Source organism: Lichenostomus cassidix, chromosome 10, assembly GCF_008360975.1.
Source record: "Lichenostomus cassidix isolate B80296 chromosome 10, HeHo_3.0, whole genome shotgun sequence".
In the NCBI taxonomy this organism is placed as follows: Eukaryota; Metazoa; Chordata; class Aves; order Passeriformes; family Meliphagidae; genus Lichenostomus; species Lichenostomus cassidix.
Genome location: NC_139491.1, coordinates 13,719,697 through 13,736,664, shown reverse-complemented (window position 1 = coordinate 13,736,664; position 16,968 = coordinate 13,719,697). Strand labels below are relative to the sequence as shown.

Genomic DNA, 16,968 nt, shown 5'->3' with positions numbered 1-16,968 from the left:
AGTACATCATACTCCTGCTTTTAATTTTTATTCTCTAAGAATCTCTGTGGTAGTTGTGGTAATTTCTGGTACCGAAAATTCCAGCTAGAACACAATGTATTCAGCAGCCCTTCCCATTGCCACTTACTGTGAACTATGATTTAGGGAGATTAAAATAGTAAGCAGCACAAGTGTCTCCTCTGGGAGCAGAATCAAAGACTGTATGTTTGCTCCAGTTCTGAATCTCCATTGCATTCTTTAGGGTGACACTGACACTACCAAGCCAGAAGGTGCTGAGGGACACATTTCTTGCTGAAGTTTCTTACAAAAGTTACAGTTCCTTTAAATTAACATATTAAAGTAAAAGATCACGTTATGGTCACAGAGCATATGAGAAGAGACTAAGGCTATTTAATTGCCTGCATCAGGATCATGCTGGACTCCTCTCTCCAGGAAACAGTGCAGAGATTGCTCCTGGTGTGGAGGTAGAATTGGCATGGCAGAGAGGAAAGGCTCATTAACTTTTTGGAAAAGTGAATCCTAAAGGTATCTGTGCCCTAAGAAATGTGTGGAAACCTCACAGTGCTCTGTGGTACACACTGCTGTCCTGGTGTAGAATGGAGGCAGAACGGTAGTAAGCAAAATCTTGTGCTTAGCACATATTCTCTCTGTATTTGACTATGTTTGAAATGCTGTTACCTTCTTGGCTAGAGGAATGCTTTCAGTGTTTCTTTTTTCTCTACTGACCTTGGTGTGCCCCAGAGAGCAGTAAGGGCAGGTCAGCTAGAACCAGGGGAATAGTCTTTGTGGTGAAGGCAATGAAGGACTGGCTGCTGTCACTGTTCCTTTGCAGAGCACTGCAGTCAGCCATGGAGACTGGGAATAATGAGGCACTCACTGCTCAGCTGGAGTAAAGATGGCTGAATTGCATTGTAGTGGTCAATGAAAACCAGAAGAGTAACTTCAGCACTGCACACTGAAATGTTTTGTGTGGGAACCTTTTTAGAGCTTTATTGGGTATGCTGTGGACAAGGATTTCTGATAAAAACACCTCATTAGTGCCTCAGCTTTCGTGACTCTTTCATGAAAACAATGATTTATGATGTTCCTTACAAAAAAACTGTTCCCAATTAAAATAACAAGCTCTAATTTCTATTCCCAGGTAAGCAGAAGGTAAGCATGATGGATAGAGAGCCCAGTAGATTTTCAGATGATGTTCCAGCTGGCTTTCTTTGTAGTTTCTAGCTCTACAGAGATCCACTCGCTAATGCTTTGTGCTGGTAGCTGAGTTTTTTATATTTGAATATTCTAAGTTCCCTTCTTTCTTTATTTTAGGCCTAGACTCTAATTCTACAGTCTGCTTTGCTCATTTCTGTACTGAGAGAAGAGCAGGCCAGAGAATTAACTGTGCTCTAGTCACAGTTCCCTCCATTTGCTCTGTTTCGTGAAAATATACAAACACTGCTTTGGAGGTACTTTCAAGTGTCAAAAAAGACTCCATTTGTCTCCTGGTTGCAGTTGGTGCTTAACTTGAAAAGCAGATTTGGGGAATCCTGCACAGATATAGTCTGTGAAAGTCTTGTTCTTGAGGGTGAACCTCTGCTCTGGGTCATGCTTCATCCAGCTTATTCTCATTTGCATAACCACATTAAATGTAATTAGGGCTGTCAGGTTTCCTTGTAGTTTATCTAAGCACTGTGGTGTAGGTGGCAATTTATATGTTGTCATAGACAAGCTATTTTAGTCAGGATCAGTTATGAAATTGCTCAGATATTTGAAAGGTCAGAAAGGTGCTGGCTCTAGTGAATCACTGAAGAATGATATTGAAACATTAATAGGGACTGGAGTCTAGGATGACACATTAAAAAGGAGTTCAAGTAGATACTAAGGACTTGATTCAATACCTCTAGAAGGTTTTGGGGCATTTTTACATAATGTAATTCAGAAAGAAAGATGAATAGTTTACAGAGCATTTATCTGGCCCAATAAACTAGAGGTTAAGCCATTTCCACATGTTGTAAAAGCACTGCTAATTCATATTGTTATTTCTTCCTCCCAATTCAGGCACTGAAAGTAGTACTCTGCTTCAGTAAATACTAATCAGTTTCAGAAACACAGGAGTTTTCATGTCTTTCTGAAAACAATGATAAGGGTTTAAAGTAGTATCAAGCATTCTTACAAATAGTTAAACTCAAAAAAAATTTTTTTGGAAGAGTGTAAGCTCTGTGGTGAAAGCATTACCTTGATAATACAATTTTTGTTTTTTTTTTTTTTTTGGTAGTGAATAAGAATTGCCCAAACATTTCCTCCTTAAAAAGAAAATCAGAGTTTCTTCCGTGTCCCTTTCCTTCCTAGTGTCAGACCCTTAAAAGCAAACCTTGAAGGCATTGGTGCTGTCATCCTAAGTCAAAAGTACAAGTGACATAAATATGAAAACTAGCAGTACTATTTCAACACAACACAAAAAAACAAAAAAAAAAATCGAATGGAAATATAACAAACCAAATTACTAGCCTCCTCAATCATGAATACAATTTTCTAACATATTTTTTTTTGACAGGAAGTCCATAAAGTTTAATTATTTGCATTTTTATAACAATTCATAGAATTCCAGTCAAAGGTAGGTTCTGGAAAAGTTTTAGTCTGAAGACATGACAATTATGTGGACAGTGTACTAATTATACAGTGATTTGCCTGGTAAATAAATCACAATCTATTTTGATAGCTTTACAATATGTATGTATATTTTTTTTAGTAGTACAAGTACCACTGCCACCCCAATTTCACAGAACCTCTAATTTGAGTGACTTTTGGAAATGCAGATTGGCAAACATGGAGTTAAACCTTAACTGATATCCTCCAACATCCCTTGTGACCCATTGCTGCTGAAGGGAAGAAAAGTGGTGCTTGAAAGAGTAAATAAAATCCTTCTGTCCAACACTACAGATTATTTTGAGCCTGAGATGCATAAAGTAGAGCCACAAGTGATTTAATATAGACAAGATTTTAAAATGAAAAATTTCCTCTCAGACGTGTTTCTATATAGTGGTTTAGAAAGTTAGCATTAAGGTATGGGAGAACATGCCGGTGTAGCAGAATTTTAGGGCAGTTTTTCAACTGCAGACACAAAGCAAAATCAAACATGTGTGTATGTTTTTATTTTTGTCCTTGGACCTGCTCTGTCATCATCTCCTCCATGATTTAGTGCCTCCCTCTGTAAGCAATATGCAAGTTTAGAAAATACTTTTTGGATCAAATATTTCAAAATAGCAGAAGTTTAAAGGTTTCTTTTGTTAAATTTGGATTTTCGGATTGGACATGCTGGTTTAATTCCAGAGAGCACTATGTGTTCCTTGTTTCCTCATAGTCAATATTTCTAGATTTTTTTTTTGTCATTTGTTGCACTTGGAGCAACACCAGGAATTCTGGAGGCCAAACAGGAGCCCAAATATAAACAGTATTATTGGTAAAAGATTCAAATAGATTTTACTAGACCAGGCAAGCAAATCAGAGAATTTCAGTATCTTTAGCCAACAACTCCAGTTTCTAAAACCATCTTGTTTCAGAAGATGTTGTTTTTGTTGGCTGATTGTAATGGGTATGTGGAAGGGTGTGCAATCCTATGCAGTTAATGCTTTCTGAGAATATTAGCAACTGTAACAATTTTTTCAAAATTAAAAGAACAAGCAATAGAGTTACCACAGTAATATGACTTTAAAACCAGTATATTTTTCTAGAAGAAAGGCTACAAAGTGTGAAAGAGGTCATTGTAACTTGGAGCATAGACATTAAACATTTTTTTTTTTGCAAGAGTCATAATTCACATTTGGCCTATGGCCAAAGCAGTGAACTTTATCACCCAGCCTTGGCATGTGCAGATAGATGGTCCCTTCTGTCTCTTTTGCCAGTCATTGCTCATGCTGCCAGGAAATCTTAATCATGCTGCTTGGAAGTGGCTGCTGGCCCATCCACCTGCTGCCAAGCTATTCCACTGTATAAGGAGGCTGACTTAGCTGCAGCAAACAGACTCTTAGCTCCATCTAACATATAGGAAAAAAGGTCACTGTGCTAAGGCCACCCAAGGGGACCATATGGTGTTAGGAGTTACCTCATCACTATTGCACTGCTGTTGATGCAACCCTATTAATAACCCTGAAGCTTCACATGGATTTGGCATAACTAGGTCTTCCAAAAGGAAATGTGCAATATAAACCTAGAGTGAACCATAAAATAAGAAGAAAAGAAAAATGTTCCCTTTAATAATGAGTCATAGAATGGTTAGGGTTGGAAGGGAGCTTAAAGATCATCTAGTTCCAACAGTACTGCCATGGTCAGGGATGCCACTCACTAAGGTCAGGAGGCTCAGGACCCCATCCAACCTGGTCTTGAACTCTTTCAGGGATCAGGCATCCTCAACTAGGCAACCTCTTCCAGTGCCTCACCACCCTCTGAGTAAAGAATTTATTCCTACTGTCTAATGTAAAAGTACCCTCTTTCAGTTTAACACCACTGCCCCTTGTCCTGTCACTATCTGTCCATATAAAAAGTCCCTCTCCCTCCATTTTATAAGCCCTTTTAAGGTACTGAAAAGCTGCAATGAGGTCTCCCTGGAGCCTTTTTCAGGCTAACCAACCCCAGCTCTCAGCCCATCTTCATAGAAGGGGTTCTCCAGCCCTCTGATCATCTTTGTGGCCTCTTCTGGACCACTCTAACAGGTCCACATCTTCCCTGTGCTGAAGATCCCAGACCTTGATGCAGTATGTTTTTATTGATACTTATTTTCTATTAAAACTATGTATATATATTTAAAACTAACTCTAGCCTTCTCTAGTTTGAGAGAAAAGGGAAGACAATCAGTTAAGCGATAGATTGCAATGCCATATTACCAACAACTGTTCTGTATGTTCAAGTTTCTCTAGTGTCATATGAGTTCAAGCACTATTCAGACAGCAATAGTAAGAAGAATTCAATGCTCAAGTCATATGAATTGCAATCCTCTGGTGAATTTAAGCTCCTCATTAAAATGTTCAGTCACTTGCTTTAGTAGAAATATTGAAAGTTGTTTCATGCATGGATAGTTCCTTTGTCAGTGGAGTTCCTGTTATTGTCTCTTTTCATGGGAAAAGCAAAGAGCCTTCTGTTAGTTAAACTATGGTTATATTTTGGACCCTGCAGTGAAAACTTATGTCTGAAATTATATTTGTAGATTTTTCCATGTAAAAAAGGAAAAATAACTGGTTTAGATTGTCAAAATTTTGGTAGCATTCTAAGACTCCTGAGAGCCATACAAATCCTAAACACAGCCAGTAAGAAAATGCCAGCAATTAGTTTTGGAGAACCTATTCTGATAATATCATAATATAGATCATTAGTGTAACTGGTTAGTACCCTAAAACATCTGAACTTTCAAATTCCAGGACTTCTCAGACCATTATTTTGGTATGGCATAAATTTAGCAGCTGAATCCCTGTTTAAATGATCTAACTAGATGTGATGTGACTTTCAACTTCACTTTACTTCCATTGAAGTAAATAAGAAACAGTAATGGTTTTTACATTTGTTTCTATGGGCTAACTTTAGTTCTCTACTTCTACACTTTAAATAGCTTTTGAATCTTCTATGTTTGTGTTTCTAATAGTTTTTCAACTTCAGGTAGAAAATATTAATTTGGTACTTTTTCATATCTTATAGGGTATACTCCACACACTGCATTCTGTTGAGCAATTTTATGAAGACTTTGATGTATATATGCTATACCAAACATATCTTTTATCTGTAATACACTTGGGGAATAAAGAAAACATAACAGTTATTCAGATTCAGATCATCCATGCCTATGTGTAATACAAAGGTGATGATAGCACTGTAGTGCTTGAAGCTCAGCGGAACTGGATGACAACTAAGATCTTACCTTCACTTTTGGGCAAGAAAGGTGCAGCTCAACTGCCAGCTGTGAGACTGTCAAGTAAGAAGTGCTAGCTCAACAGCATTTTCATGCCAACTACTGTATAATTCTGCTCTGCACAAGGAAGTGCAATAATGGAAAATATTCCCACCTAGTTTTATGTTTACAGGAGAAGAATCAAAATAAATAAGAGCTTATGTTGAAATATTTTTCACATACTTGTAGAAAGAATCATCTTGGCTCAGCTTCAGGGATGCTATTTTTAGGTGCTTATTTCTCATTCTGGGATGCTGCTTTTAGATAATGAACCTTTGCCAAAAATGCCAAACTTCTTTCCTGCTATGTAAATGTACAAGAAAACCATGGCATTTCAGAAGCCCTCTGTGTTTTTTTTATGAATACCAGCCTTGTGTTTTAAATTTGGTGTTGTCTTTGCTTGGTGATGCACTCCATCTTATTTTACATAATTAAATCTAAAATAAGAGTTTACAATATATATTTTTGTATGTAACTTTATAAAAAAATGTTTACATACATTTACCTAAATTGATTTACCTGCTGCAGTCTAGTTCCTGTAAGTTCTGATTTTTAGTGTGATTTCATTTACTGTGTGGGTGGATGCAATGTTACAAAAAAATTTGAAGCAGTTGTTTATTTTCTGGGTACAAATGAATGAGTAGGACTTTTACACAGAGATTGTTCTTTTAGAGAATGGCTCTCTCATAGGTAATTGCTTGTGCTAGAATTATGTACCAGACATTCATCCCTGAGGAGGCTTTGCAGCTCCTGATAGTTGTGCTTTTCTATGCTGCAGTTCCTGCTGAAACAAGAACAAGAGAGCTCCGGGGTAGAAGGATATCCAGGTAAAATAGATACAATGCTCACTGAAAACTATCTCCACCTGGCAGCACTAAAATGCTAAAAACTTTGCTCCCTTCCTTAGCATGAGGTAATGCCTTACTGTCATTTACATCTGCCATTGTGGCAAACCAATCTGCCTCACTGACAAATGAGGAAAAGACTCCCCCAGGTGCAGGTGACTCTACCAGATGCAGTCAACACACACAGAACAAGCAGAGCTTTGCTGACAAGTCAAATGGTTACAGAAATAAGGCAAGATGTTGAGAACTGGGAATTACACTGTCTGGCCAAGGTTGGTGTGGCTGAGGTGGACTGGAGAAGGATAACAAGGGAGTGAAAGATGCCGAAATACACATTAATGCAAATGGACAGTTGGAATTAAAACTGACAAGTTGATTTAAAACTGACAAGAGATGACGGTTTGAGTTTAACACTATGGAATACCAGGGTCTTTAGCCTTGTAACTAACCCTTGGAGCAGATCTAGTTAGGCTGAGGGTAGCCTCTGAAAGAAAATACTGTCGATTTTTTTCTTCATTTTTAGAAATAAACCTTCTCTGCTTATTGAATCAGTCACTTGCCTCACCATACTATGAGCTGGTGCCAATATGACACGTGACCTGTTGTTTGTGGCCCACAAGTGAGGTTTTAAACTGCAGAAGCAATGAGCAAACAAGTGAAGTCCATGATACAGGAGTCGTAGGTCATGAGGGGAAAGGGGGATGGAGAGAGTGAAGTGACTGACCTTGCTATAAATGGTGCCACAGGTCGTGGGGGTAGGAGAATGTGAGCTGCATGAGGCAGGACCTGTGACTGTGAAAGAACAGGGGGACAGTGACTTCCTCTCTGCCTTGTGTATCTATGGAGAACTAAACTTTGACCACACAGTGGAATCTGAATAGATCCGAGCAAAGATGATGTGAGAAGGCTCAAACTAGAGTCAGTGCTCTGAGTTTTGGTTGTCTCAAAAATACTGAATTTGGTCCAGGTTTCTAAATAGCTTTCTAAGGTTTAGCAAATGTGAAGGATGTGCAGGCCTTGTTGTCTGGTAAATGAGACCAAGCTATGGCATTAATTGAAATTTCTTGTGGTGTTTTAATTCAAGGATTTTATGTTGTTCAAAGTTAAACCCAAGGTGAAATTTAATGTGCAGAATCAAAGAAAGGTGGTCCTGCCTCCTGTAGATTGAAATCACTATGTCTATTGCATCCAAAACATTTTTATAGCAAATGGCTTCTAAAACTGTTAATATAAATTAACATAAATACAAAACACAGCTGCTTTAAGGGGCCATACTTCTCTGAATGTGCATATCTTGCTTTATTTCCAGCCAAGGAGAAAACTACATTTATCCACTACAGACTCAGAGTAGTAGAAATGCAGTTAGATAAGAAGGCAAACAAATGCTTGCTTTGTATACATCAATAATGAAGACAAACATGGAATTGTCTTTGTCAATCACATCTGAGAGGTTTTAAGAAATGCAGTTGTTTGATGCACTCTTACTCAAGAGTCACACAGATACTGACACAACACACAGTGCCACGAACACATAGGAAATAGTTGTAAAACCATGCCAGTGATAAAGACCCTCTGCAGTACTGCTCTACAAAACATACTGCAGATGTATCTCTTTCACTCAAAGATATTCATCCACTTCAGATGAAAGGCAGTCTGCGTTAGGCAACTCAGAAAATGAAAGCTTAAACACTGTCAGATAACTGGAAATTTTGATTCACTGTAGGAGACTGAATCTATTGCACAGAATAGTTCCAGCCCAAGAAGATTATAACATTATCAATTCGGTGAATATTTTCAAATTAATACATTTTAAAATTAGCTTCATCAGAAGTTTTGTTAAAGGTCAGATTACCTTAATTCTGTAGTCTCAAAATATCTGGGTTTCCATTGAGAAATATTTTTTGTAATTACGAAAAACTACATTTTCCAATGAATGCAGACAGGTATAAATGCCATATTTTAAGGAACATAGTACCCAAATCCAACATGCTGATGACCAGACAGTCAATGCTACTAAATTATTATAGCATAAACATTTTTTAAAAGTTCATGATCACTATTTATATTTGATAGTATATTACCTTTTTTCTTTCCTTCATATGTGTTTGCTGAGACGATGATACAAGGAAGCAATAAAAATGAAAGAAGTTGCAAACTTTTCATTTTTTCTTTCTTTGAATGGGAGTTCTGCTAAATTCTGCCAAGAGATGGGAAAAGGAAAGAATTAGCAATGCTTTGCAAGAAATCCTTTGCCCATTAATCATTAACCTTGATTTCTTCAGTCCCCTGCTCCGGGTTTTCCTTTTATGGAAGTGAAATTGGAATTTGCCTGTTTCCACACTCTTCATTGTCATTTTATGCCACTTGTGGCAGAAATAATTTGGAACTGGGTCCCCCTACCTTCTCAACAGTGCTCAGCTCTAAACTCAGACTCGAGGGCATTTGTTCTCTGCAATACTGCTAAAGGCCAGCGTATTGAATTCAGCTGGTCAACAGCTTGGTCTGACCGCATTGCAAAATAAGGGCAAGACCTGAAGGTTAATCTAAATATTTCATTAGCATAGACAAATCCCAGCAAGGGAATCATCAAAATTTTATGTATATTAAACACTTCTCTTATTTCAGTGGTTCAGTCAGTACCAGATTTTGGATAATCACAAAGTCTTTCCTTTTAAATTAAGTGAACAATTTTTAACACACAAGACATTTACTAATACAGCACAATTAACCAACTTCTGTCTCTACTTTCAGTAAAATAATCATAAGAAAGTGTAGGTAGTAAATGTAGGAGTCCTTTCAGAGGAAGGGTTTCTACTAAAGGGTTTCTGCTAAAATGATATGGTTTATCCTGGAAATCAGAGCAGAATTTTAATGACAGCACTGTGTGTATGCATGCAACAATCAGTAGGTACATATTGCAAAGGTGACAGGACAAAAAGTACTCTTGGCTGGGCAGCAAGGATTACACCCAGCTGGATCTCACACAGGAGCAGGACACCATGCTGTTCTCTGTACTGGGGTAGCATCAGTCTGCAGCATCACAGTTTTCCCTCATCAGTCAGTGAGGCTGAGACATGCTCTAGCTCATTCTAAAGGAGCAAAGTGCCAGCTAGAATGTAGCCATGGTAGCACAGGCCTTAGCATGGGCTGCAAATCTGCCTGCATTTCCACTAATGACTGGATTGCCACTTTATGTGGGTTGATGCTGCAAACCTCTGTGGCTGCCTGCACACCTGAGTCGTGTATAATTTAGCCAGAGAGGTGTACTGTACCTCCCTTACATGCTTTGCCACCATTGTGGAATTTTCCTTAGAAATAGGTCTCTGGCACAGTAAACTTTCTCCCACGTTCTGAATCATTAAAAGCCCTCATGCACAAGAACTTGTGATAGTGTAAATTCTTTGCTAAACTTAGTTTATTATGGATTTGCTGTTAGTAATGGCAAATGGAGACAATTTTTGAAGAACTCTAGATCTCTGTCAGATTAAATGACTGAAACAGAGCTTGTAAACTTGAAAAAGTATATTTTGAGTATTCAGTGAACCCCAGATTCTTTACGAAGCCGCTTATCTTAATTATTAAATCTAGAATATGTGAAATGATAGCCATACCATCCCAGCCTGAGGAATTTTTCATTTTTCTATTGTTTTAATAATCAAGAACTATTTTAAAATGTCCCAGAAAAAGAGTTTTCTCTTTTTTAAAGACTAAGTCTTCTATGACCAATACGCTATAGCAAGAGTGGTATGTTAGACAAAAAAAATATTCTCAGCAGGGAAACTCTGTATCTTGCTTGATGGATGCATTGTTTAGGCATATGAGAGCATGCTTTGAGGAGAGGGGTCCATACTGCTGGGTGCTGCAGGAAGGCAGGAGAAAAGTGTAGATCACTTTCTTTTTTCGCTCATCCCAAGTAGCTGTGATTTTAGGATACAGCAGACAGCTAGCAAACCCTCAAGCAATCTCTAAGGTCATACCAGTCACCACAGTTGGCAGTGATTTTGGCACGCTAGCATCTGAAGCATTGTCAAGACTGCATTAGTGTGTGTGTGAAAGTATATCGAAAAAGAGGAAATACAGAAAATGAGGCGATAGGATCAAAATTAGTCTTGATAAATGACAAATAGCGTTCACAGCAACATTTTCACTGAGCAAAAAAAAGGAGACAGAAGATAGAACTTGGACAAGAATTTAGGCTGTGATGCTGGACAGGAAATGCTATATTTTAGTGAAGTTAACATTGGTGGAAATTACTGGTGCAATTTAGCACAGCCTTGCCGTGAACTTAGAATAATGTTGGCTGAAGATTATGTGAAGATGACAGTTCTGATTGACAGGCTGAATGGTGACACTAGCCACAGTAATCAAGAAAGTAGAGATCATTTAGAGGAGAAAGATTGCAAGCTCCACTTTCTGCAGACAGGAGTTGTTCTGGAACAAGGTGGTAGATCTGTCAAGGACAGAACTGGCTGTTGGATCTTTGTGAAGAAATTGCCTGAAAATAAAGTCTTTAGGGATCAGTCTTAGGATTTACTTCTCACTATAGAACCCATGTAGGAAACCAGGATGACATTATGAGCATCTTATGAAGGATTGTTTATAGTGGTAACAGAAAAACTGGGAAAAAAGGTGGAGGCATCTGCCTTCCTTTGGCAGGTTTCACTTCATTTGGCAATTCTGTGTCAGTTATTGCTAATATTTATTTGTCTTTCCAGTGTTCACAGAACATCAGCAATAATGGTGAGAGCACTAAGCAGTATTGTGGGAATAATTGTACAGCATTTGAATGAGAGGTTTCACAGTGCATGTTGAGGATGAGTTTATGTAGCACAAAATTGTCTGCTATGGCACATTAGTCTGCAGAGAGCAGATGTGATTGTGTTCCAGAGGAAGGAGCTGCTCCCAACTGCCCCTACAGCATTGCCATACAATGTGTTTTCAGAGTGTGGGTTTGTGTTTTCTTCTCCATTTGATTTACATGAGTAATTCCTATTACCTTTATTATCGGCTCATAAAGAAAAGAATGGGTCTTCTGTAAATGTAATGATCATTAGAGGTAGGAAACTCCTGGTAAATAATTTTCCTGTGAATCCAAATATTGAAATTATAACCTTTGCCATTTTGAACATGTTTATCTGGTCACTTGATAACTACTTTGCTTGATCTGCTCTCTCTCAGATGGGTTAATTGCTGTTTGTATTGTTATTGTATATGTAATATTCTATGAATATGTAATATTCTATGAATATATAACTTAAATTGTTTTAGGAATTAATTACCCTGATGCAAAAAGCATAACAAGAAAGAGTGTTTGGCACGCAATGAGAACAGAAAAAGTGGAGCCAGGTATTTATGAGAAGCGGCTGTGCAATAGCTACTCAGTGTTACTGGCAGCATCTTGCATCACTTACTAAAATGGCTTTTTTTCAGCCACATTTGAATCTGCATGAGGTGTAGTGAGTGGGAGCTGCAATATTCTGTGTGAAAATCATTGCAGAAAAAAGCAAATCCTCTGGAAAAGCAAGGATGCTCTGGGTCTTCATATTATTCCACTGGTTTTACTCAGGCACCATAAGAATGGTGCCTGAGTAAAACTCGATACCCCTGAGACACTCCCAGTGTTCTGCCAGAGCCATAGGAACGCTGAGGCTGCTCTGCTGCAGCCCTGCACCACTTGCAGTGACAAAATGCACAATACAGATACTAGAAAATCAGGGAACAGACATCTCAGGGACTACAAAGAAAGCTGAGAGGCTGATGTAGGAAAATTACCTGGAATACGCAAGCTACACTGTGTCCTGATATTACTTTCAAGAGTGAGTGGAAAGTTTATTTTTTAGAATTGGATATGTTTATTACTCATGCTCTGGGTAAGGAAAGTGGATAATTTGGTATTTGCAAAAACTTTGATTCTTAAAAAATGTCTGAAATAAGGTTCTTTAAATTTAAGGTTTAAATATGGTTATGGTTAAATATGTTAATCTTAAACTTTAAAGGATCCATTTAAAAAAAAACTTTATTCTGTAGATATGATCTCTCTTTTCCATAACGCCCAGAATTTGCAATTACTTCATTTTCCGCATTGAAATCACTCATACCTACTGTGGTGATCTGGATTCTAAATTTAGAAATAGATATTCCAAACTGCTCTTCAAACTGCTCTTCAAATACACATGTTTTGTATTGCATGGAGGCTACTGCTTTGCCAACTTGACATGAAATAGAATCTTTTCTTAAACACACAGGGGCCAGCCCTAAATCTGTAGCTTATGTTGATGTGTTTATATCTAGTTTGCATATTCTGTAAGGGGGCTTGATAACCTTCTCTCTTCTACTGAGCTGCTGCTTGTACAACATATACCCAGGAGGTAGCCTCTCAATCACAGTCCCCATCTGCTTCTTGGCTAATGTTCCAATTACAGTTAGACCTCTTGCACATATTCACATCTAAAATAAAATTGATGGTTTTGCTATTGGGAAGCAGCATGTGACTAATGATGCATTGTACCATGCAAGTTTTTGCTTGAATATATCTTTCTAATCAAGTTAAAGAAAGGAACACAGAGCAGAAATTTGTCAGGCATACAGTCCTGCTTTTTTCCCTGAAACCACACTGTTCATCAAGATGCTTTTCAATCACCTGAAGACCAGTAATATTGTAGTACAAGATGTTCTTTCAGGTTTAGAAGAGATTTTATGGGCCAGAACTTCAGCTAGCATAAATTGGCTTCTGTGCAGCTCTAATGATTTTCACTAGCTGAGGATCCGCCCTGTGTTCCTATAATAACCCACTAGCATCTGAAAAAAGATTCATGTGATGGTTATGCTAATACATCTGAGGTTATAGAGCAAGAAAATTTTTATGTGGTTGAATTTTAAATGCAGTTTTTAAATCCAGAATTTATTCTGCCTGTTTTATCTTTTCTAGGATTTTTCAATATCAAATAACTCTGAAGAGACATTTTTAGATGGACTTTTGTGTGTAGATTCATGGTCTATGTCGAACATACAGCAGCTGCACATGGGTCTGAAACTTCCTTTACAGCAATAGCTACTGAGCCATCAGACTTTTCTGTATTAAATTCAAAATTAAATAATTGATCAGCAAACTTGTTTTCTGATAGGAAAGAAAACCACTAATTTACATGAGCATAGTGTTGTGAAATATGAATTTCTCCTGCAAGATGCATTTCATACTCTGTAGCCCCTGATAAGGTAGTCTTCTTCCATGAGTCATCACCCAGAATATTATCTGACTTTTCTTGGAAGCACGTTTGGGACTAGGAATAGCATTCTTGCAATTTCTAGTTTTGCCACAAGTTTATCAGATTTTGTATATTTGTGCCTTTTAATAATTTTTGAAATGTGCTGCACTGAGTAATTCTTATTATAAACAGCTGTAAACAAAGAAGAGAACCCAAATACAACTGCCAAGCATAAATACAGTTGTACAATAAATGGGTCATCTGCTTCTACTTCAAACTTCTAAAAAAGGCATTTTTAGTTTATTTACTTCGATGTTTGCAGACAGCTTTTTGTAACAAAGCATTACTTGTTTAATTGCCTTAGATGATTTCTGTTTCTTGGCTTCTGGGTTTGTCTTTCTCATGGAAACACTGTGTTCACGTGGGGTATGTCTCTGAAAGCTTGACAAATCAGAAAAACATAGAATTGATGAACCAAATAAAAAAGGACAAATCCCAGTACTTCTGGACTGCCCATGCTTTTCCATTATGTGTAATTCTGTGCTTGCATATTGCCCCTGCCTCAAAATAGGTGAGGAGCTGGCCTGCTCCCTGCCTCCCATTACAAGTAGTTCTAGTCTTCAGCAGACAGGACTAAATTTGTGCATGATTATGCCCTACTGGAAATGGTAGTGCAGCTGCAAACCTTTTATCCACCTGCATTCTGTCTTATTTTGGATATTCGCTGTTGTCAGCGACCTAATTCAGGGATGACCCGTAAAAGTTTGCATTGAATTTTTTGTTGCTAAAGCAGCTTTTACATAGAGCTGTAACATGTAGGAAACCTTGCACAAATCAGCATTGGGGTGTCAATAGATGTAACTGTGAAGAGCAGATGTGCTTTTAGAAACCTCAGTGTGCCTGCTGAGCACATTTTCCTTCATTGGTCTGGTAAGAAACAGCCAAACACGTGCAACAAAGCTCATTGGAAGACTGAGATCCAGCCCAACCTCCTTCCCTCCTGAGGTTTGAGCTTTATGGTTTTAAGCAAAACCAACACAAGGGCAGTGCCTTTTGAAGCTGGCTTGCTTGTTCACCTCCTTCACATCAAACGGAAGCACATCTGAAACAGATGAATACAGAGGAAAACCAACAGTGCTCTCTCCCTTGCTTTCTAGCTACTGTACTTTGGAGGGAGAATTTGTAACAACAAATAGAAAGCAGACATGTTTAAGATATTGATTGATGGCTCTTATGGATGAAGAAGGCAGCAAGAACAAGACAACCAGGGCTTCTTGTAGGTAACATATTTGAAGAGGATACACATGAAAGCACTTAAACAAAAGGCAGAGAACCATGCCAAAGTAAAGAAACTTGAAAGACACTAAACATTCAAGGGCTGATTGATGATGTCTCTTAGAACTTAACGTGCTCACAGGAGCAAACCCTGCATCTCTGTGGAGCTTCTGTCACTAAAATTGAATCTTTATGAAAAGGGGAGAACAAACAGACAAGGAAGCCAAAGGAAGAAAAATAGGATTAATATATACAGAGTAGATGTGGGGGGAGCAGACTGTTTGAGGTGGTTAATTATCGACTCTATATGTTTTGTTTGTTCCTGTAGCAAGGGCCTGACACAGCTCTTGCTAGTCCTAGCAGAACTTAGATACTGGGGTGGGTAGACCCTTGGATCTGATGCATTGTAGCAGTTCCTACATTTCTACAAGATTAGAGAAGATTATAGGAGGGAAAATTGGCTTATTGAGGGATAAAGAAGCCTTAAATACTTTAAGCATCAGTTAGGATAAACATGCATTTAAAATCTTCTCCAAACTTTCTGAAAATCTGGTCTAAAAAACTGCCTGAAAATGTTACAGATTGGTAAAAGAATTGTTGACTTCGTTCACATAAATAGAAATGAATGTAGCCTACTAGAAAGAATTTAAATAGTTGTTTCTCTGTTAGTTCTGGAACTGCAAATCTTTGATGTCTGGATAAACCATAGGATAATTGATAAAGTACATTGGTATTCCAAAGTCCATAGTTGTTGAAAGGATTCAGAGCAACAAATTAGTCAGTATTAGATTTGAAGAGACTGTGACCATGAGTTCAAACAATTTCTTGGTAGTATCCTGTAAATACTGATGTTCCACAGCTGAAGTGGGAAGAGCTACTAAACACTGCACTTAGCACAGATGTTTCCTGTTACAACAGATCAGTAAAATTCAGTATTCAGTGGGCCTTTAACACCCACCCTCCATCTGTGTTATTCATTTTTAGCATTGTGAAATGGGCCAAAAAAGCACACATATAATTAAAAAGAAACCCCATCAGGGTGTTTTCTCTAGCTCCACTTTCCTTTTATTTTTCCTAGCTGTGTTCCTTCATTTGTGTGTGGAAACATTTTATGGGTGGCAACATGGATAAGACAAAGCTAGTTCTCCATCTGGGAGTCACACTGCAGCCAAGTGCACTGCAAACAAGCTCTGGAACATATGCTGCATGCAAAAGTGCTAATTGAGAAAGGCTGATTACGTCAGTTGGGTAAGAATAATATTCTCTGCCAAATGACCAGTTTGTGCTTGTGGCTTTTGAGTAGCTGTGGTTCACCAAAGTGCTTGAGAAGTGCCTTTACTTGGAGGAGGAAGCTGAGCAAAGGGCTGAGACAAGCAGTGCTGAGGGACTGGACGAGCACTGTGGGAGGAACAAAGTCAATAATCAAGAGAGCTGCCACAGATCCACTCAAATAAAATGATGGTAAAGCTCATCTTTTAGTAACATGCTTGGGAAACCGAAGAGGAGAAGGAAGCAGGCATAACAGTGAGTCTGACCATAACATGCATTGCAAACACATTCACAATTTTCTGTGTAAACCAACGTCTCAAGTTTCTTTCACGCATGTTTATTCCAGGTTGAATGTTCCAAAACCTTAACATGTGGTGTGTTATTTGTTTAATAACTCACAGGGCAGAGCACAGGTGTCAGTCTTGTGAATTTTCAAGTTAACTTACAGGTTTGT

At 38.1% G+C, this 16,968-nt stretch overlaps 1 protein-coding gene across 2 annotated transcripts in view; it reads right to left on the bottom strand.

Moving 5' to 3' along the window:
• Positions 1–8,996, bottom strand: part of LIPC (lipase C, hepatic type) — a 54,659-nt gene extending 45,663 nt beyond the window's left edge. For both annotated transcript variants that reach the window (XM_085070757.1, XM_085070758.1), the window contains exon 1: positions 8,847–8,996. In XM_085070757.1, the coding sequence (XP_084926883.1) occupies positions 8,847–8,928 (82 nt within the window). In that variant the 5' untranslated portion in view covers positions 8,929–8,996. The remainder of the gene's footprint in view (positions 1–8,846) is intronic.
• Between the last annotated feature and the right edge of the window lie 7,972 nt (positions 8,997–16,968).